This window comes from Mauremys mutica, chromosome 1, assembly GCF_020497125.1.
Source record: "Mauremys mutica isolate MM-2020 ecotype Southern chromosome 1, ASM2049712v1, whole genome shotgun sequence".
Lineage (NCBI taxonomy): Eukaryota > Metazoa > Chordata > Testudines > Geoemydidae > Mauremys > Mauremys mutica.
In genome coordinates, this window is record NC_059072.1 from 287,719,489 (window position 1) to 287,747,404 (window position 27,916).

At 38.8% G+C, this 27,916-nt stretch overlaps 1 protein-coding gene across 4 annotated transcripts in view; it reads left to right on the top strand.

Annotated features, from left to right (window-relative positions):
* The window catches only part of DACH1 (dachshund family transcription factor 1), a 438,354-nt gene that overhangs the window by 283,785 nt on the left and 126,653 nt on the right, over positions 1–27,916 (top strand). For all 4 annotated transcript variants that reach the window (XM_045011711.1, XM_045011700.1, XM_045011719.1 and 1 more), the window contains exon 4: positions 16,367–16,539. In XM_045011711.1, coding sequence (XP_044867646.1) covers positions 16,367–16,539 — 173 coding nt within the window. The remainder of the gene's footprint in view (positions 1–16,366; positions 16,540–27,916) is intronic.

The window sequence follows — 27,916 nt, forward strand, 5'->3', positions numbered from 1 at the left end:
TGCCACTGACCTTTTAGATTAGAGGTAGAAAGGAGTACTGGGTTGGAAGCCATGAGTTTTAGTCTTAGCTCCACTGGTGACTGAGCTTAATAATTGTGTGTACTTTGTAGCCCTCAATGTTGAACAAGGCCTCATACCCCTATTTTAGGTGGAAGGCAAATGTAATTCCCCTGCGTTTTACAGATGTGGTAAATGAGAGATTGTGCAAGGTCACTTCTGGCAAAGCTGGGACTAGATGTTATGTGCCAGATTCTGTTCTGTGCCTTGCAGCGTAAAAGATGCAGCCTACAAAAGATAGGAAAGGTGGCTTTAAACTTCCTTTCTGCCTTACAGATGTTGGGCTGTTCTGGAATAATTTAGAGCATCCTCCAAGAATACTCTGATTTATTGCAACCTTACTAAACTGCCTTGGATGTGCTTCTGCAATGTACAGAAAAGCCCTGGATATTCTTCCTTTTGTCCTCAATATAGTGCTTGGATACATACACCAATCCCACTATGCTTCCCCGGGGAGAAATTCACCTAGGGCTGCTCTGACTTCCTTTGGCCTCTCTATTCTACTCCAGTGGCATACAAGGGCCACAGTAGGGGCTAGAGTTTGATTTTGTGTTCTAATATGGTTGACTCTGTCAACCACTTAGTTACACTGCCTTTCTAAATAAACGTTTGTGTTTGTCTGTGCTTTCTGTAACTAATAGATCATGCTCCCCAAGAAACAGAACCCCAAAATCCTGATTGTCACCTTTGTAATCCAACTGACAATGTGTGTGTTGCATCCCACACCAGTGGCTGGTCTACATAGAGGATAACAGCCTACTATTGCTATGTTCACTTGTGGTTAAAACACTTGAATGAGTCCTAGAGAGCTTCTTTCTATTCCTAGCTCTGCTATGGATTTTCTCTGGGATGTTGGGCAAGATGATTGAAATGCATACGCACAAGAGAGCAATTTGGACCTTTCCTTTCTTTTGCATGCCTGAATTTGCAATCTGTGTTTTCTTTTTAACTTAGATATTTTATATACCATACCACCTCTCACATTCCACTCCCCAAATCCTGCAGATTTTACTTTTTTAGGATGGAGTGTAACTCCTAGGCAAATCAGCACCAACTTCCTGTTCATTTGTATGGGAACTGGATCAAATCCATCATCAGAAAAACTGTCACTGACTTTTGAATTTGGCCCAGTATAGTTTAAAACCACATAGTTTTATAATTAGTTTACAGAAAACAAATGACTGAGAGGCATCAACAATGTTTGTTTTCATTAGTATTTGGTCAAAGTAATTGTGGGAACAGATGCTAGTCCCATTCAGGGAAACATATTTTGAAACAGGATATTGAAAATAAAGTCCATAGGACAACAAAAGTCACTTTCCATGATGATGTCAGCATTTGCGTGCTGTGATAAAGCAGAGCTCTTTTCATGATAAAGATAAATTCATATCCAAATCTTTAATAACAAACAAAACTGTTGTTAGCTTTTCACATTGCAGTCAGAGAGCCTCTTTGTAACTTGTCTTGAAGACTTGATTGTTAGGAACGAAAGTTATGTTCTGTACAAAAATTAATCACTCAAGTTATTACATATGGTGTACTCTGTATTCCAGACTCAGGCTTTATACTGAACGCTTTGAACAGTCCCTCCTGTACCTACAAAATGCTGTAATTGATACAGAATCATTGCTATACAACAGCTGCAATAACAAGGTGCTGCTGCCTTTACTTTAATCTACCTTTCTTTCTGCCAGTTTATTATGTTTTGAATTTATTCTTTTGTAGATCTGTGTGCTATCTTTCTTATGGAAATTAATCTTTTTAGAAGATTTGTATTCTCATTTTCAAACACTAATACATTCATTCAAGTAGCCCATTATTCAGAACCAGCTGGCTTTTTATCTAGTGATATTTACTTCAAAAAGCCAAGTTAAATGGTATCAGAGATTAATTCTCAGGGCACAGGAGAGCTTTTTTAGAGAAAAAGAGATTTGGTAATTATTAAGAATATCACAATAAAATCACAAGACATGTCAAAAATGTGTTATGTAATCTATCATTATAGGAAACTTCAAAAAAAGTTAATTCAGTGAATCAAATATGATATGTGGGATCAGTATATGATTTTTTTCAGTCTAATATTGAATAATGATAAAGATGCTATGATTTTTAGTTATTTTTTTCTTCACAGTAAGCACCGAAACTTCAAAAAGGGCATTATCCACTACAATTTCTTACATAAATCAAACTTGAAATAAGACACATTTTACAATTCAATTTAAGATCCCACTGAGACAATAATGTTGCAAGCTGTGCATTTTGCAAAGTAATATAGTAATGTCTAGTTTGCATTTTTGAAAAACCAAATTAATCACACTTTATTGAATATGTTGAAGCAAACCTAAAATTCATCTATTATTAAAAAAAAACTAGTGCAACAAACACAAACTATATTTTATACATAAAGGACAAACTCATTTATTCATTAGGATAAAACACTTGGAGTTTGCATTTTGTAACTATGAAAGAAATTACATTTGCTATCTGTACTCCTTTTTTGAATTTTTAAAGCATTCTGTTTAGAACAAGCTGCTTGAAAAATGTTCAAATACTTTAACATGGTGTCAATCTTGAAGGCTGCTTGGGGAATCTGTGGAAATCAAGAGAGAACTGAATTTTTTAAACTTTGCACAATATAGTAGATTCAAGTAAATAATAAACCATTTACCAAATAAATCTTTTGTGAAAATGAGAAAATTTAGCCAATAGTTGATTAATTTAGGAATAATAAAATAGGTTCACAATAATCTGCACACCGTGCTGGGTCAGTGAATCTGTGTTGAGACAGGGCTGTGTGTCTTGGAACTAAGCAATGAGTAAAAAGGTGCAACAGAACGCTTAGTGTGAAATCTTGGCCTCGCTGAAGTCAATAGCAAGCCTCCCATTAACTTCAGTGAAGTTAGGATTTCAACCTTACAGTTTAAAAGGGATCAGTATTTTGAGAATGAATTGTGAATCCCGTACGTGTGTTGTGACAATTGGGCCTACAGATTTACCCGAATTGTGAGCTCAACTGTAAAAAGTATGTGAAAATTCATAAGCTGTCACAATAACCTCTAATAACAAACGATGATGGGAAAAGGTACGAAACGGAAGCAGAATAACTGAGTTAGTCTAAAAAACAAAAAGGCAAGTTGATATGATTCAAAGACTGTGTTGAAACCCTACTTGTTAAAAACAGGAGATCTGGAGCCAAAAGTTAATGAGCCAAAATTGGTGAGTCATATATTAGGCTTAATTGGTGAACAAAAAAAATGAGGGGATGGGCAATTTTCCGCATCACTCCCTTTTTTGGACCTTTAAAGAGATTTTTATGGGGAAAGTACAAAAGACCAAAAAAAAGAGACGAGATGGAAAGAACAGCCAGGCTACTAGAGTGAGCTTCACCATAATGGCTGTTACCTCCACTGTATCTGGGACACCGAGCCTTCATCATCCTGATCCTAGGCAGAATGGGCCGGATGACATTGCCACCCTTACCAGCTCCAGCTGGATCCCAAACACCACCTGGGATGACAGTTATTACCATCTTTGATACCACCTCAGAGACTGTCAAACAAGGGGGCTTTTCCTCCTGAGATCAGACTTTAACAACAACAGCAGCAATGACATTTCCAGCCCATCTCAACTAACTTCTCTTTTCCAGAAGGACAGTTATTACCATCTTTGATGCCATCTGAGAGACTGTCAAACAGCAGAGAGTTTTTCCTTCTAAAAACTGTCTATAGCTAAAGGGAAAGAGAACAAGGGTTGTTGTTAATAGGAAAGCCTTATTTAATATTTACATTTAAATTGTTTAACTGATTTCATTCTCTTCTGTATCTTTAATAAAAAGTTAAAAGGATTTTTACTGGTATGTTTGCCAGGGTTCTAAGCAGACTGAGGTCTCGGTATAGCAAGCCCCAGACCTTGTTTAAATTTGTTTAATGTTGGACAGTGATTGGGTTATGTTACTGTCTTTAGCCCATTTATTCCATCTAAATTCTGCAACAGGTGTAGAATGCTGTTCATAGTGAATGATAAACTAAACACAACACAAAAATCTGTATTCCAAAAGTCAGTTAGTCACTATCTGCCAGTTATAATGTCACTTCTAGGAGTAACTACAGGCTACTCTGACACCTAAAAGACAGAGGATGACTTGATTTTTGGGGGGGGGTCATTTCCTGCTAATACAGGATCTGCATGTGTATGTATTATATGATTTAAAAGAGGGAAAATGAAGCTTTCCTTAATTTATTGGAAATCAGTGTTTTCTAATGTGCCCCTCCACCCCCCATAAAACTAGGATAAACTTGTGTGAAGTAGAAGATTCTTCAGTCTTAGGGGGGAGGGATAGCTCAGTGGTTTGAGCATTGGCCTGTTAAACCCAGGGTTGTGAGTTCAATCCTTGAGGAGGCCACTTAGGGTTCTGGGGCAAAAATTGGTCCTGCTAGTGAAGGCAGGGGGCTGGACTCCATGACCTTTCAAGGTCCCTTCCAGTTCTAGGAGATTGGTATATCTCCAATTATTACCTATTACCTTTTAGTCCATAACTAGGAAGTTCATTTGGGAAAAAGCAAGAGATCCCTTTTGAATAGGTACAAGTAAATAATTCAGAATTGCAAAACTATTCCAAAGCTATCTGGAAAAGTCAGGCATACCAGTTATATTTCATTTTTCTGCAGCAATACAGAAAAACATAGCAGTTTACAAATACTGTAGTTCAAGGTCCATGCCTTGAGGAACATACAATCTAAAATTAACACTGCTTCTGTTCTTGCTTAAACAGCATGTATTATAAAATTTCACTGACCTTGGTAGCATTAGTCATATTTTATTTTATATAGAAACAAACAATTGTTAGCAAATTTGCCAACATATTAGTCATAAACAGGCTTTCCCGTAATATTGTACATTCACACCTATTTCTGCCTTTATTTTCCTCTCTGAATGTGCTTATTAATTGTGATTGGTACAAAAAAATTATCTGTTTTCCACACAAGGTCTGGGGACAATCATAGTTCCTTGCCCCAGAGGAGACTGGGGTCTGCTTCCTCTGTGTATCCTGTAGAGGGCAGTGAGGAAGTGGAACCATGGTGGTTAAGGCATGGTGAGAGAATCAGGCTGCACCATCCCTAGGAAATGCCTAGCAGGGATTGTTACTTCTGCACTGCCCCTGATGTGGCTAAATGCCTAAACCTAAATGCCTAGCTGTCACAACTTTAGCAATTCCTTTTGCAAGTTTGAAAAGAATCTTTTTTGATCATTTTTAAAGTAGAGACTGATCTGCAGAGCAGACCAGTCCATGGTTCTGTAGTCAGCACTGGGCATGCAGTCAGACTGATTTGTCCTGTGATCCTACTAGATTTCATAAGCAAAGCTAGGTTGATGCTTATATGGCAGACCTATGTGCTGAGAGAAGTGGTGTTGGTTAGTGTTAGGTTATTTAGTATCCATTTCTTGATGAGTAACTACTCAACTAATGCAAAAATGTGATCTATTGGGGCAGAAGAAGCTAGAGTACCAAGTTCCTGACCTTGGAAGATAGGATAAGAGAGTCTATCCTAAGCTATGGAGAAGGAAAAAGCCAACATAGGAGCTGGTCTGGGCAGGAGAGGCTACAGCACCATGTTTCAGTGGATTAGGAGACTTCTTAACCTCCATCATCAGCTGCCTTGAGGCCTCTCTGGGATTCATCTGATTAGATTTTGTTTTTCTTCAAGTATGTTGTAGATGACACCAGATAGTATGGAGGGGAGTGATGAGTCCACTGAGGTCAGACTCCTTTCAAAATAAAAAAATTAGGGGATGTTTGGGGGCAGGGGAAGGGCAACCTTACTCAGAAAATACATTTTTTTTTTAAAAATGAAGTCCAAAGAATTGACAGAATGTGAGACAAAGTTAATTGCTAAATCACTCTACTGTTATGTTACATTTCAACCCCCCTCATTCCTACATGCATGTGGCTGCCTTTGGGGTAAGGATTTCATTTGTATCTGTAAAGCACCAAACTAAATAACTAATAGTATCTTAGCATAGAATCAGGGCTCACTTTGCCATTGGAGGTGCCGTTTTTCAGAAGAGAGTTAAAACAAAGGTCCCGTCCCAATCACGTACACTCATTAAAGGACTGACCCATTGCCCACTGATGTCAATGACAAGATTGGTTGACTTTGATGAATTAGGGATCAGTCTGTAAAAGTTTCATAGCACTTTTTATAAGAATAGTAGCATTAACCCCAGTCTTCCACCAGAATTCTAATTCAGAACGTTATAGTTTTCCTGAGCTACATTGCCATGCATTTTAAATTCAACATAGTATTCAGTTCAGTTCAATTCAATACTTTCTTTCTTGACATGACAAAGTGTTGCCAAGGTGTAAAAAGGAGACGGGGGGCTCTAAGCAATTGTGTAATACTCCAGTGCACTGTTACAAAGCTGTCATGCACACCCCTTCACTCCATTTCAGTGGTGTGTGAAGCGATCCTTATATCCCGTACCTACCTCAAAGGCATCAGTGTTTATCAAGTGCTTTGGGACCCTTGGATGAAAAGTGCTACATATTTACAAAAACGTTGGTATTACATATTACTAATATTTCAGAAGTGAATTTTGGGCTGAAAAGATTAAATGGAAATAGTGATAAGAAGTACACGTATGTAATTGGGAAAAAGCCTGTAATGAACCTCAGTCTCAAAGTGGTGATGTTCATATTTACAGAAGCACTAAATGTAAAAAGCATGATCTCATACACATGTCTGCATATATCACCAAGTTACACTGCTCAGTGTATATGGAATAAACTGATATTAGTGAGAGAGACTAAAGTTTTTGTGTCACTGAAATATGAAATATCAATTGAGAAAACAGAAGACTACATATGAGCACAATAATACTAATTTCAGCAGTCCAGAAGCAATAACCGGGGACTCAAGAACTTTACTTAGGGTTTCCTTTTCTCCTTCATATAATGGAATAGCAATCATCTTTTTGGGGGAGGTGTTGTGAAGAAAGGGACTTAAAGCAAAAAGAAGTCAGCAGAAACACATTGTGGACACATGACAATGAGCTCTAATGTTTTCATCCTCTAACACTTTTAGCTTTGTAGGTGTCTTTAATATTCAGGACCTATATTTTATATACCTGAATTTCAGATATATAAAAGGTCAGGCATAGTTACTGATTCAATGTAGTTACAACTTAGCTATAGTATTACTACTACTGTAAATGTTAATGGTATGACTTAGAAACAGCAAAGAGATTCTTGAGGTATGATTCCATTTATTGACTGAAGGTCCAGGATTTGAGAGCTGAGTGTTACAGGTATATATTGAATATGTGAAAAAGAAATCTTATTAGTAAACCAGTAGGTGGCAGTTTGTTATATGAATATTACATACAAATAAAATCTATGTTAAAATAATGTTAAGGTTGCAAAGTAAGCATCCAAACTTTAGAAAATGGCAGAATTGTTTGCCCATACAATCTTAATTTACACCCCTTGTGCACGTATGCATTATGGTGCAGTTTTTAATTACAGGATCCCATACAATTTTTTTCCACGAGACTTCTGCCTCATTGAGTTCACAGGATGGGTGTTGCCCACTGCTGGGTAGTTATTCAATACTTCTTTTTATCCTCATCATTCAGTGTGTAGCTCTTATTTACTGAGCCCTGTTTAAGCACTGTACTGAACAGAGGCATTAATTTTCCTCATGGGCTTTTCTATAATACTCAGATAATATGGTTCTGAGTGCTTTACATATATTAATATATGTATCTGCACAATTCCCCTGTGAGGTAATATTGTATTATTATATTCCCATTTTACAAATGGGAAACTGTGGAAAAAATAGTGTGTGATCATTTAATTAAAAGACTGTATAATAATGGATATGCACAAGGGTTGAATTAAGGTTGCAAAGTCAGGTTTGGCCTAGGAAGTCCACTTTTACAGGTGTAAGTTGCTTAGCCATATGCCAGTGGGTATAGGAGTTCTGCACAGTATTAAAATTTGTAGGTTTTCTTTTTGTTTAGGTTTAGTGACCCTTGTTTCATAGTCTATATTAGCTTCTAGGACTAGGTAGTTTGTAGAGGATAGAATAAAGAACTTATTTAGTAGTCACAAAAATCTCTAAAGCAAAGATTATGGAAGGGAAAAGGTCTGTGAAATATATCAATCAACCAAGAAGTATGTTATGCTATGCTGGAAGAAGGACAGGAGACATTGATATGGGTTAATTAAGCCTCAACTTTATTTTTAAATGTCTGGAAGTACCCAGCAGACAAAAGTGTACAGAGCAGGTAATTCCATAATCATTTCAGTAGCTACCTGGGAATCTTCCGTCAGCGCCCCCCCTCATAGGAGCACCCACAGGAAATAAATGGTGGGTGCTGAGCACCCAACGTCAGCCCCGCTACCAGAACTTCCCTCTCCCCCCCAATGCCTCCTGCCTGCCGGCGGGCCACACCGATCAGCACCTCCCCCTTCCTCTCAGCGCCTACCACCTGCTGCGGATCAGCTGTTTCGTAATGTCAGGAGGTGCTGGAGGGTTGGGGAAGGAGCGAGGGTGCAGCACGCTCAGGGAAGGGGTCGGAACTGGGTGGGGAAGAGGTGGAGAGAGGACAGGAAGAGGCGGGGTGAGGGTGGGGTGGGGTTGGGAAGAAGCAGGAACAGGTGGGGTCTTGGGGGAAGGAGAAGAGTGGGGGTGGGGTCTGGGCAGAGCTGGGGGGCACCCCCTGGAAATTCGGCACCTATGCTCCCCCTTACCCATTCTGGTCCTCACCCAACCAGCTGCTGGGACCTCACCATCCTTCCCTTAAATCCTTTACCAATAAATTTTATCTGATCACTGTATCTCTTCCCTGCGGAGTACCTACACTGGACATCCACCCTATGTTTACATAATTAGTTTTGACATTATAGCTTAACTCCCATTTCATGTTTTCCTCAAATAAGCCACCCAAGCCCACTGTGGGGAAGGTGAAAAGACCCACTTTGCCTAGGCCAATCTGACAGTGAGGGAAAACTTCCTTCCTAGTCCCCCCAAAGAAAGAAGTGATTAGCGCAATGACCCCAGCGAATCCTGACAAACGCCAGTTTTTCACCACTTCCATACTGAAAGGGTGGGTGCTATTCCATCTGGTCTAGATAAAAAAGGGCTTTTCCTGCACCGGCTCTATCTTCCAGTAACCTGGGTGGGATGGATCAGTGTCCCCACACTGACCTGCAGCAGAAAGTCACTCCCTCAGCTCTCCGGCCCTTAAAGGGGCACACATTTTTTCCGACAAGCCAGACAACGGCCTGCGCTATTTAATGTGCAGTGAGGTCATTCTCTTGCTTTTAGTTTCCATAGTGTATCATTTCAGTTCTGATATGGGTAGATTTGTGAAAAGCAAGACAAGTCTAGTTGCTGATCAAATTTTCTTGATTTATAAAAAGCCCGACAAGATCTGGAATGATTTAATTATTATAGTCTTTCATACTAGGCACATACGGCAGAAGGAACCTTTTGCGATTTTAAGGATGTGCTAGATACAGCTGATCTTTTCATTTAACTGCAATACACTACAAGAATAGAGAGCAAGTGGTGTGAAAGATTAGTAGTAGTGAAACTGTCAATGGAGAAATTAAAAGTAACAAAATATGGGCAATAAAATGCAAATTAGATAAAATGAGAAAAATAGAAAGTTTTTTTTTATTGTGTTCTCTGTGTGGTTCAGAAGTGAAATAGAATAACATCACATTGTTAGAAAAGCCACCAACATGCACTCAGTTCAACTGATGCACACCTATATCCTAATTTGTCTTGTAAGTAGGGATGTGCATGCTTATCCATGTTAGGATCTTTGATTCTGGCAAACATTAGGTGCTTATGCAGACTTCCTGAGTCCACGGACGGCTCCAGGCACCAGCACGCCAAGTGCGTGCCTGGGGCGGCAAGCCATGGGGGGCGCTCTGCCGGTCGCCGCGAGGGCGGCAGGCAGGTTGCCTTCGGCGGCATGCCTGTGGAGGGTCTGCTGGTCCCGTGACTTCGGCGGACCTCCCGCAGGCGTGCCGCCGAATCTGCGGGACCGGGGACCTCCCGCGGGCAAGCCGCGGAAGGCAACCTGCCTGCCGTGCTTGGGGCGGCAAAATACCTAGAGCCGCCCCTGCCTGAGTCTTATTAAATTTTAAGATCAAACCAACTCAAAACTACACTGCAGAGTTCATGAGAGAAGATAGAGGGCTAGCATAGGATCTATAGCCAAAAAATAGACAGGATAAGAGGTCAGTTAAGTAAAAATTTCCACATTTTCAATTTTCAGTCTTGCAGTCTTGTTTTTTTCACTCATCTTGTCCTTTGGAGAAATATCATGTCTTTCAGGACAGACACTGGAAGGTAGATGTCTATGATATTGTTCTGAAGCAGAAACTGTTGAATAGATACTTTTCTTTAAAATTAGTATGGCAAAGGACTGTCCATTGTATGCCAATTGATTTCATCTTCTGCCAAGAAAGTGTTCACTGTTGTAGCTGAAGCGTGACAGTCCACACATTACTCTTTTGATATTTCATTTTCAAGTTAATTTAGCCCAGAATCATCTGAAGAGTCACTCTTATATAAACAAAATAATCCAGAGTTGCACTTCCTGGTCTGTGGTGGTTGGCAGTGCTGAAGAAGATGTAATACAGAGAATGCTATTTCTATTCTGGCTTTGACAGTCCTTTGAAAGCTCCTTATCCTCCATATTAGCAATTAATAGTAGCTGCATGTCGAGAGAGCACATTTGGCTAACTGGGAAAGAATATCATAGTTCAATATGCTCCACAGAAATCTTGGGAAACATTTTTCCCCATCCCATAGTATTTGCTTCCTTGAAAATGTTGCACATTTATATAGTGTCAGTAGTGACAGCAATTACATTACTGTTTTTCAATTCCAATGATATGGGACAAAAGAGATGCTATTGAAGTCTGATGATCTCTGTACAGCTATTTCATTATACTTTACTTTATATTGCACCTTTATCTAAAATCTCAGCATGCTTTACAGACATGCAGTCTCATAAAACTCCTGAGTGGTGGATAAGTATTATAGCCAACTTCAGCAGGCTAAACTGAATCACACAGAGGTGAAATGGCATGCATACCACAAGTCAGAGTCTAAAGAAGGAGAACCAAATATTTAATTTGGATGACAAAATTCCCAACTTTTAGCACATGGATTATGAGCAGTTTCCAGTGAACATATAGCATGGCAGGAATCAAGCCTCAGATAAATGACCCAACGTAGCTGATATAAAATGCCTCATTTGGTGATTGCTTGTTGATGAGAAATAGCTTGTATTAGGGAACCTGAAAGATAACTGTGGTCTTGTTTTGGGGATTAGTGGGACTAAAAAGGGATCAGCAGTAATACGTTGAGGGTATTTTTCTTATTGACTTGGTGATAGACACTTAGGCTTCTCTTTTTTTTTTTGTATTTTCACCACATGTTGCTTATGCATTCAATTTCATCTCACAGGGAAGGTGTACAGTTAGAATTATTTTCATATGTTATCATTTACTGGTGCTAATGGTTACAGAGATAAATAATTCAACCGCCAGATAGGTTTTATTTTAAGTGTATTTTATAAAAGCTGTGTTTTAATGTACAATTATGGCTTGTTGCACAATTACAGTTTGGGGAAGAAGTAGACTTCTATGAAATCCATGCTAAAATGCTGTTTAGTGGAAAAACACTGTATCTGATGGTCAGCTCAGTGGTTTGAGCATTGGCCTGCTAAACCCAGGGTTATGAATTCAATCGTTGAGGGGGTCATTTAGGATTTAGAGATTGGTCCTGCTTTGAGCAGGGGGTTGGACTAGATGACCTTCTGAGGTCCCTTCCAACCCTGATATTCTATGATAACATATAGCTCTATATTTTTTGCTCTACCAGTCAAACTGAACATGTTCCGGGAACACGAAACATGCGGAACCCAGTTTTTAAATGTGGTCATCTACTTTAGGAACTGAAATTCCACATTCTAATTGCTTATGATGACACTTGGGCACATAAAATATATAGGCTACCAAAGAGCCTATATCAGAGCCCATGTATGGGACTTGTTCAGCTTTGAAAATACTACTCTGTGGTCACTTTAGTGCTGCATCAATTGAAATGCAGCTCAAAATGCAATGTGGAGCTACCAGTTGTCACTTCACAAAGTGTTATGCTGAATCTGGAAATTTGCATAATTTAATTAATTATGCCACTAAAACCTGATTTTCTCTCAATTTAAAGCAAACAGCTTTTATGAGGGTGAACTACAGCACCCAGGGATATCAGGTGTCCAAGCTCTTAATCCTATTACCAAGAGTTGACAACCACTGATGGAAACTGGAAAACATAAGCCTTCAGCAGGGCAACAAGTAAGGAGGAAAAAGGCAACAGATTTTTTAAAGCTTTTTGAAGCCACTGTATGGTTTTTAAATCATTTTTTAAAAAACAACTGAATTGGCAGCTTGCACTTTGTTGTTGAGAGGGTGAGTACTGTCTGAGGGGTAACATTTATTTTACTTAGACATAAATGAAAATAACTATTTCCTCTGGGAGGAAAGCTGTTGAGCTTAACTACCATAACAAAAATGCAGCAAATGGCCAATGTTTGCTATTTGTATCTATGCCTGTCCACTTACAGATGTTTAAGAGTGCAAGACGCTGTACCTTGTAAGTGGTTTCTAATGTTATAGTTGGAGACTGGCTATGTGTCATTTTGATTGTAAGCTAATCTTGGCAGACCATGTCAGATTCCAAGTATCAAACTATCAGTCACTGACTAAGCACTAGCTTTAATACTAGTGTCTCCTTTATTTCATTACAGTATTGGTTTTGAGGAAAGTGAAAACAATGGGTACAGGTAGTGCTGAGGTATAAGGTGCACTCAAATGCAGAAGTTCTCATCTTTGACTACATATGAAATGCCATAACTAGAAATCCTATGACTGACCTTGCTAAATTCTTGGCAAGTCAGGAAAGAATATAACAGTTGTAGTAACTTACTTATGACTCCATCCTTAGAGTCCTGTGTGGATACAAAATTTGTATCCGCATCCGATCCATGATCTACAAACATGGTCCATGGATATCCACAGATATAAAGCAGATATCCACAGATCTGCAGGTCTCTATCAATCCTCACCTCAAACCCCAGAGCTAGACAGGGCCTGACATGAAATTGACCCTATCATGAGCGGTATGTTTATGAAATATTGAAACCTTCCCACCACTTGTAGAGTGAAGACCTTAACATGCTTGCCTCAATTTGTTTCTACTTTCCTACAGCAAAGGTTACATTTTGACAAAAAGAAATTGCATTTTTTCTTAACAAATCTGTCTTTTTTTTTTTAACCTGATCAAACAGTTGGTTTTGGTGGGGAAGTGGAACAAAATCAGTAGAAAGGATTTATTAAAAAGTTAAATTGCTGGTAATAAGAGAACTTTACATAAAATTGGAGTAATTTGATTCAGGTTTCAATTAAGTTTTACAAAAATCTGTACTGTCGTCTTTTCTTTTTGTATTTTTTTTATGGAACCTTATTTGGGGCTTAGGAAAATCAAAGATAAATCAAATCTTGACTTCCAACAAGCTGTTACAGTGCGTGTAGACAGGTGCAGAATTGAGACATTAGGGGTCTGAATCTATTCTTTTCAGTCAGGTTCTTCACTAAATGAACATGCAGGATGGAAATATATTTGTCATTATTGCAATAAGCAGATAATATGGGAAAGAAACTAGGGAAAACAAAGGTAGAATAAGCAAGCTATTTTTCCAAATAATGACTGAAAACTCAGTCTTACCCGTGGTCTTCCTATTGTGCAGAGATATTTGACTTTCCAAAATGCATGGTGATATGCTCACCTATGAGAGGTGAAGCTCAAGTCCCAAGAATCTGTCTTGTGTCAGCCAGCTCAGTCTTAAACTAACTATAAACATTTCATAAAGTTTGTCAGAATTTCTTGTAAAATGATAAAGAGGATAAAGACAATAAAGATATCTGGTTTAATTGATTCTTTTCATTGTTTAATAAAATTGCTCTGTTTGACTGCTGGAGAATTTGGACTGAATTTTCATTACCTACTCCTGAACAATTTACAGTGGGATCAAGACAGTATTGAGCTAATGAGTTAGAATTTATATTGAACCTTAACTGTCTTCATGAAGTAGCTGGGGAAGGAAAATCATGGCCATAATTGAGTATTTTTTCATTATAAACTATGTTATGTAGCTTTTACAATCAGGTTTTTAATAAATCTAGAGAAATTAAATTGGAATTTGACCAACTTTTATGCTTTTGTCATCTCATGTAGAAGTATTCTTTAAAATGGTAAGGCTAATGGGTTAATGAAACTCCTGTGAAAGTCAATGGAAATTAGAGGGTCTCTACTGTTGATCAGATAATTGTGAAAAGTACTATGAAAAGTTGCACAAACTACATTTTAACATAATCTTTAAAGGTTCAAGATTGGGGAGCATATGAAATGACTGTATGACTATATTTAATATGCTGCCCAATCGTGAACTTCATATATACATATATAAACTAGTCCCACTGAAGTCATTGGAGCTTTCTGATTAAGAAGTTCAAGATTGGGCAGCATATTATGTATATTCTCAGTGACATATAGTTTTTTAAAGACCTATTCAGTTTAGAGGTCACTTAAAGTACACTTCCATAATGTAGAAATCAATAACTTATTCATATAAATGAAATACTGATACCATTCTTTCACTGTAGTATTGTGTTGTACTGTGATATATTGAAAATTGCTGATGTTCACGGTATTGAAAAATCTGTTTTCTCAGATACGTAAAATACTTTTATAGTCAGTACATATTGTTACAAATCATTTTTTGTTCCAAGTGGGGTTCCAAAAGTAGAGAACTTGCAGGATTGGAATAATAATTTCTTATATTGAATGGAATGAAATATAAATTGACTATCTAATACTGCAATAAGTTACCCATACACAAGAGTGCATGTCGGTTGATGCCATCAGTGAGTAAAAAAATTAATTAATGTGTAGTTTTATTTTAATTCCAAAATTTAAGAACAAACAAGAACATAATTAATATAGCCATAGTCAGACAATGACAACTTTACAAGCGAACACCCTTTACCACATATAAAACAATTGTTATATTTCTCTCCAGTTCTACTTACTAAGAATTACAGAAATGTAAGTAAAACTGTTAATATAACAAATATTTACAATTCATTAAAATACTTTGTTGATTTCTCACTGGAACTGTACTGTTTAAACTGTTCTTCTAGCCAAGGATTAAGAATTCAAAGTATATATACCTCTCCAAGTGAACTAGTGCAATCCTAACACCCATAAATTAATGTTTCTAACTATAAATGCCAAATGTTATCCTTACCAGTTTATAAAGGTGGCTTTTCTTTCTATTGATGGAAAACAAAACCTCCCCCTTGCCCAGCCCCTACATTACAAACACTAATTTGTCAACCACAAAATGGGTTAAATTCATGGCCTTGATTGCAAATTCAGACATTGCAAATTTGAAATCTTCCTGCATCCAAATAATTTATATTCATTCCCCACAGGCAGCAGTGATGGTTCTTGGGATAAAGAAAAACTTCAGTCTCCCCCTACCCAAGGATCACAGGCCTCAGTTAACCATCCCAGCTTACCTGGACAGCATAACCTTCCAGTTAGCCATCCTCTCAACCCTCTTCAACAGAACCACTTTCTGCCAAATGGTACGGGTTGACATCTTTCAACACTAACATCAGTAGTTTTCAAACTCCTGTCTTTCTATTGTGTTTAGTTAAATAGGCTATGCAAAATAAAAAAAATGTGGTGAATACTGTAATACTTTAATTAAATATTCAGCAGTGGAAATAGGAGTAATAAAAAAATAAAAACATACACAATAAACCTAATACTTAAATAGCTATTAACCTGTGCATCAGTGGCATAATTATTGCTAAGACACCTTGCCGCAAGTATTAAAATGGACAATATAACAAACAACAATTGCTTAGCAATGATATGATACAACATTACACTGATGTGAACAAACTAAGAGGTCTGTTAGCTTCTCCCTGTGCGTATAAGACCTCCATGGATACTAGAGGGAATTACACACGTACAAAAAGTGAACAGATTCATGTTAACCGCTCTATACTGAAATGTTGGAAGAGTTCATTTTTTAACACATTTGGTGCCAAGCATTTCAACATATTTTGCTCATAAGAAAATATATTCCTAATAGTCAATATTTTAAAAAAATCATAAACCAATATTTCCTGCCTTTTGTTTTTTTTTCCCCTTAGGCCTGGAACTTCCTTTTATGATGATGCCCCACCCATTAATTCCTGTCAGCCTACCTCCAGCATCTGTCACAATGGCCATGAGTCAGATGAACCACCTTAGTACCATTGCAAATATGGCAGCAGCAGCACAAGTACAGAGTCCCCCATCCAGAGTCGAGACATCTGTTATTAAGGTAAACATCTAGAAAAATATCTGTGATACTAAATTAATTTCTTCACAGCATGGTACCTTATTAATGTAAGGCTGTTCTCATCAGATGTCATAAGGTAAGCAGTCATAATGGCAAGGGTTGGTCAATGTTTGGAAGGGAGGGCTCCAAAGAAAAACCCACTTACTGTAGGAACTGATTTTGGGAACTGAGTATTATGTTGGTAACTGAAAATTTTGAATATTGAGTACTAAATCAGTGCTGCAGTTCCACAGTTGAAGTTGCCATTTGTCAGATGAGATATAGATACTGACTACCCATGGCCAAAAAGATCTCATGCCACTTTCCCAGGAAGCTGGAGGTGAAATCCTGACCCTGTTGAAGTCAGTGAGAATTTTGTCATTGACTACAGTGGGCCCAAGATGACACCAATCCTGGTGTTTATATCAGATATTCCCAGCTGGAGGTCTGAGTGCCCAAACTAGAGTGACTAAATAAATTAATTGAAGAACATCTTGAGGTGCTCCCTCACCATGGGCTAACTGCCCTGTGTTGATGCTTCTGGCGCAAACTAAAAGCAATGTAGTTCACAATAATGTAACCCTGTTTGAAGGAGGATTACATTAACACAAACTAGATACCTTTTAGTTCATGCCAGCAGTGTCCACACAGGGCAGTTAGTGCACAATACTTTGGTGCACTCTGCAGTTCATACCCCCGTAGTCTGCACTGTGATGCAGTGTGGACAAACCCTTAGTAAGGCAATTAGGACTAGGCCTATATATGGCTTTAAAAGTTAGGCTGCATCTTTTGTCTTGGTAGGCATGACAACAGCAGAAATCAGCATTGGAACCATGGTGCATGCAAATACATCTGAGACAACAGCCATGGTGTGGTGGTGACCATTTTGAATCTACCCTGTCATATCACTCATGCTGCTAACTGTCACTGCCTAGTAGCATGGTGATTTCTGCCCTTCTGTATGTTTTATTTTTCACTAGAATGGCAATTAGCAAGAGGTACATAATACCAGAACTGTTCCCTGGGACATATTAGGTGTATATTTCATCCTACATTTATTTTCTAAATTTCCATAGTGATCACTGCTTATTACATGAATATATGGTAATGGATATAAAGACATTGAGAACATGATTGAGCACACACTAGCTGACACAGCATTTTGTTTGCTCCTGTGGGAGTCTTGAAATATGATGTCCAATGTACTTAGTTTTTTGCATCCTTAACATGTTAAAGTGTCTTCCTTACTTTTTATTATCAGAAGTACAACATCACAGTTTATATACAGCAGTGGGAAATTTGATCTCAATCTGTTTTTGACATTCAAAAAGAAAATGTTCTATTTTTTTAACTTAAACAAAGTAATTAGTAAACTGTGTAAAGCTGGGTGGCCGAGTTACCATGAGTGTAACTCTGTGGGGCTTAGATGGAGAGTAAAACTATAACTAATAAATTTAAAACCTCTGCCCCACCCCAAAAATCTTTTTATATTGCTCTGTGTCATCATGAATTCCGTAGCTAGCAAGATAATACATTGTAGCATCAAGGGGATCCAAATAAATGAGGCCAGGCTATCTTGTCTTTAAAACCAACAAGTTTTTTAATCCAGCTGGACTCTTCACACATTGATGTCTGTCTCCGTGACAGCTAAATACAAACACTTCCACCCTAAGAACACTTTCTCATTCTCTTTCCAATCCCTGAGCCTATTTTCAATTGCACCCCAGCTATTTGGGGAGAGAAACCCATATTACAAATGAAGGCAAAGATTTTTCAGATGGCATCTAATTTTCAGTGCCCCAATTTTTGGGTGCTTAACTTGAGACATCTTAAAGACAAATAGTTTTTTACTTGTCACTTGAAAATTATTAGTAAATTTTAAAAATCTTGACCTTTTTATGTGTGTGTGGGGGTGACCTGCATAACTCATTCCAGAGGAAATCAGCCATCCTATATTCATGCTATTAAAACCTTCATCATAACTGTCAAATTTTGTGTAGCTCCATGTGACATTTTATGCAGATTATTTAATGAGACAATTTGCATAGTTATGTCTAATTTGCATATTGTTCTTTATGCCATCTTTAAAAAAAACATGTGGATTTATGTTATTTTTCAAAGCGCCTAAGTGACTTATAGCTGAATTTGCATTTTGAAAAAGGTCTTGAGTCACTTAGGTGCTTTTGAAAATGTTGCTCTTATGGCTTGTGCAGCTCTGGTTACTGAAGCCACTGGTTTATCTACAGGCAGCAGGGCAACCTTCCCCACACATCACCATGTCAACATGCCTCAATCCTCATTTGGGGGACCTTCCTTTACAAGTCACAGAGACAGCTCAGTCTCCATGGGCCGTGAAGTTCTTGGCCTCTGCTGAATCTGCTAATTTATGCAAAATGTGGTGCTGAGTTTGTGATGTGGGAGCTGTGACTCATCTCATACAAGGAGCACCAAATGTTCATTAGATAGGCAGTTTTTAATCCCTACTGAGGTGAGCTGGATTCATGCTGGTAACCTACAGGAAAAAGGCTCTAAGGGTCACTAGCAATGTCCTGAGGCTTCCAGTTCCCTAATATGTGTTAATGTTACACCCTCAAAAGCAAAGCTTATTTTGTGTAAAGTTTATCAAATCAAATTCTGACCTCTTAGGAATCTGCACAGTCAGGGTACTGTCTTCAGTCATTGTCAGACAAACCCGGTAATATATGGCCCACCCTATTCTTAAAGCGACATCTCCCATTAACCAAAATACAGACACTAAAAATACAGTAATAAGGCAAATATTAACAGAACATCTAAATTCACAGTTCAATATAATAGCTTGCTGTATAAAATAATTTCAACAGGAGTGTGAGGAGCCTAGATAAATGTACATATATTCCCTCTGCCCCCAATTGGTCATCAGGCAAGTTTGAGCCCACAAGAAAGAAAAGAGAACAAACCAGATGTGACACATTACTCATCACTCTTAATGCACTACTGGAAGGTGCTTAGATACTGTGGTGATGAGAGCAGTAGAAGAACCTACACGGAATAGACTACAGCTTTCAGATCCCCTTCACAGCATTCTACTGTTTCATCTATAATAGTCCTGGTAATGTAGATATGCTATCCTCCTTTATGAGGAGCAGCTCATAGAGGGAAACACAACACACACTTTATCACTGAGTCACACAATTATTTCTGAACGAGCACTAGAATGTTGGGTGTCAGAATTTCTCTGTTCTCTTCCTGGCTCTGGGAACAGAATATGGCCTAGTGTAGCCAAGTGCAACAACACATTTTTATGTCATCTGCAGGGACTTAACCTGAAATCCCTAGCTCTTAAAGCATGGGTTGTCGTCTAGCCACTAGAGAGGGACAAACATCCACACTGTGTCAGCATGTGTTGGACAAGCACATAATTTGGACCATTTCTTTTAAAAACTCATGTGGGAAGGCTGGTAAGATTTGGGTGTCTCATCCTGGGTTTTGTTCCCAGTAATGATGGCTCCAACTTCTGAATTATCTTATGTGTAAAACAAATGAAACATAATTGCCTACGCTGAGGTTGGGTCATTAGGCCTAACTTAATAATGATTGTGAAGTGTAGAGAAATAGTAAGAGTATTCTATAGGTGATCTGGGATTAGAACTAGTGGTCACATAGCTCAGTATGCATCACGCGATCAGACAGTGCCTTATGCCACATGCAGAGATAATATACATGAAATAAATTGCTGAGCCTGTGATGCATATATTTGTCTTCCCCCGATTCATGCTGATAAAAGTTTTATATTGCCCCATCATCAGTCCATATTTCTCTATCAGAGATGGTAAATAGGTAACAAATAGGCACCACGGTTTATTTTAATATTATGGATATAGATTGTTTAGAAAGTAATTATAATCATGGAAGCGAAAGCGATCATATATCTCTGTAGTGGCATTATGGTGCTATCATAATGCTGTACATGATCCTTATACTGCTGTGTCATGATGGTCATGGAGTGAGCCCTCACACTAGCCAAATAGCAAGTGTGAAAAATCGGGACTGTCCCTATAAAATCAGGACATCTGGTCACCCTACCTCACACATCTATTTTCCTTCTGGTGCACACTTTACCATGATACTAACAGGAAAGATGGAATCACAGCATCCCTCAGCCCCTCATGATAATTTTGCTGGAGAGTTATATGTGTGGTTATTAAATCTAGTGGTTAAAATTTGCACATGGGGGGCCACAGAACTTTCCATTCACTCACGGGGTCCCAAAGCCATTCACCCTTCCATCAGATGGAGGGGTGGCCAGGTCAAATTTCAGTGCAAATTCATGTTTGCAGTGAAATTGCAAGAAAACTATAAATAGCATTTGGCGTAGGAGCAGTGGCAAAAAGCCTCCCTTTCCAAACTGCCTTTGTACAGTATTTGGTGAGACAACCGAAGGGGCAGCCAGGCCAAATTTCAGTGAATGCAGTTGTGACCCGGAGCATGGAGTTGCACGGCTCGCTAGCACTCTTTGATGCTGAAGCTGAGAAATACTGCCCTAGAAACTATTATTGTATGTGCTTTTGAAAGGTTTCCTTGCCTATACACAGGCAGACATCAGGATCAAAGGACTGATTTATTTCAAATAGAATCCCCTTGATTGGAATCAATGTATTAATGACCACAGTTCTGTCTGGGTTGGAGATATACCTGTCTCACAGAGCTGCCTTCACTAGCAGGACCAAGTACTGATTTCCCCCTACATCCCTTAGTGGCCCCCTTCAAGGATTGAATTTACAACCCTGGGTTTAGCAGGCCAATGCACAAACCACTGAGCTATTCCTATGTTGGATTGTCCCACTTTTTAAGGAAGAGAGGCTCCAAGAAAAAAAAAAGAAACTATGATTTTAGCATGTGTCCTTATGGTGCATGCAGATAGTGGTTAAAGGGCAAACTCTCTGAGCAAACATTGCTAGCACCCTGCAGTGGCAATGTAAAGAGTATGTACAGTAGCATGCTACAAAGAGAAATAATATCCTAGTGCTATTGTGAGAATAGATACAGTGATGTTGTGAGGTGGGAAAACTCAAAACTACTGTTTCTGTTTCTTAATATTGATGCTAGAGGGAGGGACATCACAAAGTATTATTCATTGTCAGAAAACTACTTTTTATTAGAATTTATATCCTTTATTTTCTTTCTCTACACTTTAAGGCTTTCTGGTTTTATTTTCTCTCTCTTCCTGTTTCATTTTTTTTTTCACCCAAGCTTTCATTTTGTTCTGTCTCTTTGCCTTTGACAAGGAGATGGCCTTAAGAGGATTGTGAACCGAGTAGTTTTTTTTTAAATTCAGTTTTCTAATCTAAATGTCAGAGGTTATTTGAAATTAGACAAAACAAGTTTACCTTTTTCTAATTAACACAGTCTTTGAATATTGGAAGGAGTGGGGCAAATTTCTACTCTTGTACATACAAGCTAATTCAATGAACTTCAGTAGAATTGTTCCGGACTTACACTGCTGTAACTGAGATCATAATTATCCTGGTAGATATTGGGTCCTGAAATGATAAACATCCTGGTTTCTTGGAGAGGAGACTTGATTTTGTGAACAGTGCCAACCTAGATGACTTGCTGACCTTTCCCTCCAATTCACCAAGTCCACAGTCAGTGTTGTTATCTGTAAACTCAGAAAGCTTCAAATGCCATTCCATCACTGGGCAGTATTACATTTCCAATTGATAAGAAGTTGGAATAAAACTGAGACCACATGATAAACAAATATTTTAACCATGCTAAATTGCATAAACAAGAAGATCAGACAGAAACAAAATTGTAAGGGAAGTATTGAGAAATGAACAAGTGAACAGACACCTTAGATTTGGTAATGGCCAGTTTAAGCACAAGTCTTTAGAATTAAATCCAGAAGTTTGTGTTGTGCCCTTTCAAACATGAGATGAACATTAGATGTTCTTTTTGTAATGGAATATTTAGATATATGAGTTGGATGAATAAAAGAAGTGCAGCAACAAGCAGGGGCAGCAGATTATGACAGCAATGAATCACACTGAGTATGACAGCTGTGACCTGGGGATGCTTTAGACATGAGGTGGTTTTTATCACCTGTCCATGGCTTCAAAAAGCTCAGCTTATTAGAAGTTTCAGTATATCAGATGGCTACCGTTTCTCGCCCCCCCCCCAAAACAGAAAGATGCTTGGAAATATGAAGGATATTGTGAAATGTATAACTCCTATTAACAATGACTTGAGATAATTCTGTGTTGTAACATTTGGAAAATAGCAGCAGACCAGTATCAAAAACTGCCTTGTATCAATTCAGTATGTATTCACATACATACATGTCATATATATTGTTTAGAGCAAAGAGTTACAGTAGAAAACAATTGCACTACAGGTTGAAAAAGTCACCAGCAGCACAGTAATATACAAAAGTCACCAGCAGCTGCCTAATATACAAAAAACTCCAGACTGTAATTACTCTGCCACTCCCCAAATACGCTGCAGTTTCATGTGTCCTCTGCTGAAGCTTACCTTGGTTTACAGGATCATATCACCCTCTCACCCAGGAGTAGAACTCAATCAGCAAAATATTTAGCCAAGATGGCTGATTCAACGTAAAACATTTCCTTTGATTTTATAGTATTTGTCCCCCAGTAATTTCAATATTTCATTTTAATTTAAGACTGTTGGGTCTACACTTCAATTCATCTGTGGGCTTAAACATTGTGTTACTATTTAATTTTATTTTCAAACTTTTTTGTTTTTATTTTTTCCACGTTTGCATCATAGTGTTGCTGACAAATCTACAACAGCTGGAGAAAGGGAAGGAAATGTGCTATAGTCATCCAGAGCTGAAAAGCTACAACTGTATACATTTAAATTTCTCAGATACAGGCACTTTTTACCTCAAATGTGTAGCACCTGCAGAATTCCATTGTGTTGTGGCTTCTGTATATGAGGTCACATGGTCATGAAATTCTGCAGACTAGTCACTCAGTAGTTTGCAGAGTCAATGTATTTTATCAGCAAAACATATAGATAAACTTCCAGACTAGGGATAGCTTACGTGACCTGTTGCTTAAAATAAAGAAAAGACAGCAGAGTGTGATTCTGTTGGTGCAACAGTATGCAAAGCTTTGATGACAAAAACTGTTGACCACCTAGGAGAGCAGTAATGCAAAGCTGTTACAGATTTCATTACTCTGTCTTAACTGGAATCTGTGAGGTAATCCAAAATGATATTGTATATAATATGGATTGTGTACATATAAAAGTGTGTGTATGTGTCTGTGTGTGTGTCTGTGTGCTCTGATGCTTTGGGGTTTGACCCAGTCCAATAAGGGTTGTATCAGTGCCTGCCCTGCCAACTCTGGGTGCCTTCAATGCTATGCTGCTGTGACTCACAGACCTGACACCAAAAGCCAGCATATACGCAGGCAGGTCACTCTCTGGCTTTCACCACCCAATGACTTTTTGCAGAGTGACCCCAACACCCTCCAAGTCTCAAATTTCCCTAATATGGTTTCCTGACAATCTGCTGAGGTTCCCATATTGTGAGTTTGAGTTACTGTGTTACCCCTTATAGCCTCAGCAAGTGAGAATTTTGCTACTGCTAAGATGTGTGACAACTCTCTGATGAACAGCTTGTCTGCCTTGCCAATAAAATCTTCAGGACTCTGCCAGTCCAAGCTTTGTCTTGCAACTAACAAACAGTGAATCCCAACTTCCCCAGAGATGTCTCCTTGTAGTGTCCAGCCATCTCCCGAAATGCTCGCAGAACTTATTAAGATTGTTGTTCCTTTAAAGAGACAATACACTGCAGATCATTAATTTAACTGGAATTTGACACTTATTTCAATCACAGCACTGAATTAGTTTATAGTAAAAATAATACAAGTATATTTAACAGAAGGACATAGTTTTAAGTGACACTTAGTATAAGGAATAAAGATAGAAAGGGTTACAAATAAACAAAAGTAAAATTGTGCTTCTAACACTAAAACTTAATTTTAGCAAGTTATACTTTTTGCCTGAACGGGTTTCTCACCTATATACAGTTCCCAAAGGCTTCAACGCCATTGACTGAAGAATCCAGCATTCTGTGATTTCAAGAGCTCTGGTCCTTGAATCCCCCAAGTGATGTATAGCTATGTGTTTCTCTCCCCTTTCTTTTTATAGTCTAGTTACAGTAAACCTTTGAAACATATTATTTGAAAACTAAGCCCAGACAAAGCTTCTCTCACCTGCTGGGATGTAGACACCAGGCTATTTTCCCAAAGTTCATTGACCCTGCTTCAGCAGGCAGGTAGGCTTCCTGGTGTGCAATTTCCATTCCCCTGCTGATTTGTATGTAAATGAGGCTTCCATTGTTTTGATTCCACACTGATTAATTTACATTGGAGACAGGATAGATAGCTGCCTTCCATTCTGTCTGGGAGAAAAAATGTTTCTCCCTGTATTTGGTCACAGACTGTAAAGCATAATATCAGTGAATATCCTGATTTCTCATTTCACAACAATATTAATCATCAAGGTATTGCAAGCTTTCATAAATGACCTTACTCTATACACAATTATAATACGGTAATATTGTATCCAATCAGTTGATTTGATTGGTTATCATTTGGGTTCAGACCCTCTGTCTTCGCAGTCAAAATGCTGTCTTCCTCACTTGCTAGTTTGTTGGCTGTGTTTACCTTTTATGTAAATATACCTTCATGGTTTGTGCCTGAGAACCACGCAGGTCAGACAAACAAATACACAATCCTTTTCCTAAGGCAGACTGGGCTTATTTATTACTTGCCAAACACATTTTAAGAACATAATTCTAACACATATTTATAACGCTCTGTATACGCCTTGTACATGCTCCACACAAGAATGTTAATGACCAGTGAGATATTAGTTTTCCAAAGATAAATTACATGCCACTTTTTGGGTATCAATCACAACAATACTGTATTAGGTGTGGTGAGTATGACTGGGCTGATAAGAGTTGCTGACACAGAGTAATGAACCACCCATGGGCCTCTGCGGCACAGGCACATATAGTGAATGTATTTAAATGTTTTCTTTTACATTTTCACTGATAGGTGAGATATTAAATGTGGAATACTGCTAGAACTGGCAATGTCACAATGAAAAAATAAAAGTAATCTTTTTATCTGTGCCCATGTGTATGTAAATTATAATTGCGTCCAACCACCAAAACGAGCAAAAAAAACAATTAAAAACTATGTTAAAATATCAGTATTAATGTTGCGAAGTCAAGCAGTCAAAAGTTAGGAAATGCTGAATCGAAATTTGCTTTTCCAATCAAAACCAGCTTTTCAAAGGAGCCATATGGACACATTCATAGGAGAAGCAAGTCCAATATAATAGCCAGAAATTCTTATGAGAGCCCACACAAGCATGGACTTTGTCCCATGAGGCTTTGTGGCATTTTCAAGAATGGTTTGTATCATTGTTCAGTGCTAAACGCCACTTTTTCTCTATTTTAGTCTCTCTGAGCGTACCTCCACCAGGAGACAGGGCTTGCATCTTCCCCTATGTCACGATGGAATCCTGCAACTCTCCTTCTCTGAGTCTGTTTTCTGTAGTTCAATCTATGCATCCACTGTGATTCCTCAGTAGGCCCAACTGTGTTCGAGCCCTGCAAGTCTCCCCTGTGGGAACTATGTCTGGTGTGGAAATATAGTTAGCCAAAACAATACTTGCAAATAAAAGTATTGTTTAATATAAATAGTAGGAGCAGAGTAAGACAAGAGCAAAAGGGTTTCAGCATAATAAACAGTTTACATATATCTGTCTTGCTTATAGTTTAGTTAGGCCTAGCTTATCTGGACAGCCCCACTTGTAGGGACTGGGGTTCCCTCAGGTTCCTCACAGTCTCTATGTCTCTCCCTTCTCCTGTTTTTCAAAGGTTCTCTTTTTGTCCACAGCAAAGTTCTTTGTCTCCCTGTGTCTCTTGAACCTGTTCAAACCAGTTTGTGGTTCATTAGGAGGATCAGAGATGGACTTCAGAGTAGTTGTTTCTCTGTATTGTCTTTTATTTACTGTAAAATAGGTGGCTATCAGAAGCATTTGTTCTTCTTCAAGTAGTGTCCCTATGGGAGCTCCACTGTACGAGGTGCAACAAAACATTCATCTACAGAGTGCTCTGCACCTTCTCAGCCATTGGTACCAACAAAGAGCCATGGACACTCCTCCGCGGTACTGAATGAGCCCAGGGTACCTCATGAGCTCTGGTACCTTGGAGACCTGATGGTTAGGGAAGAACCGCAATCCCCTTTATTCAGTACCAAGGCCCCGTTACTGAGCACATCCTGGCACCTGGAATGTCCATCTCCTTCTTCAACACCAGATGCTCCAATCTGAGAACATGAAGTAGAGAATGATTGGTAGTTGTTGTTTTTTTTACTTCAGGTAGGGCAATCAACAACTTTTTCAAAGGAACCTGCTCTTACCAACTGCTCTCAACCTCAAGACCATCAAAGTCTTGAGCAGCCAGCCATGGGGAGGGAATGGGCATTTTGGCCTTGCCCTCCCCCCACTTCTTCAAAGGTTCTGGTGACCTTGACTGGGGGGGGGGAAAGCACTGCCATAGTATCAACTGACTGAGGACAGACAAAGAGTACCACTGAAAGAGCAGGGATCTCTAAACAGGAGAAAGGTGAAAATTAGCCCACAGGATGACGATTATGCAAACTGCAAAAGGGTCCAAGAGATGAATAATCAACCAGACCAGAATTAGGGAAGAAGACACAAGGGAGAACCCTGAATAGAAGGGACACTGATCAGAGACGGCCTGAGAGTGAATTTAGGAATTTACATCTAAAATGTTGACTGGCAGTTGCTAAGGTTTACGGGAGAGTGCAGAACAGGGTAGAAACTCTTGACACATTCAGTAGTACACCATGTCGTACATGGAGGAATCCCCCTCTTTCTCTGTTCTGAAACTGGGGAACTGGGCAGATTAACATTTTGTCTAAAAGAGCATGGATTTCTGCTTCCAGGAAATTACAGTGCTAAAGGGCAACGTTATTGGGCAAAAACCTCAAGTGACAAGGGCCTAGAAGAAGTTTGATTATATGCCCAGCACTGACCCGTCTCCCTTGCCTACCTTCTGAGGAGGAGCAGGGACCAACCTCATACAAATTGCTTGAGGTGCCCTCACTTATAATGAAGAGGAGGTCTGCAAGTACAGGGGTTGAAGCCTGGGCCAGCTAAACTTCAGTAAGGGTGCTTTGTGGCAGGGTTCTAGAGGAAGAGTTCTGGTTATGGGGTACTTTTCCTGAGAGAATGAGATGGAGCTGCTGGATCAAAATAACTGCCTGCAAAAAAAAGGAGAAGAGGGCTGATGAAACTCCTTTCTGTGTGAACTGGAATAGGAGGAAGA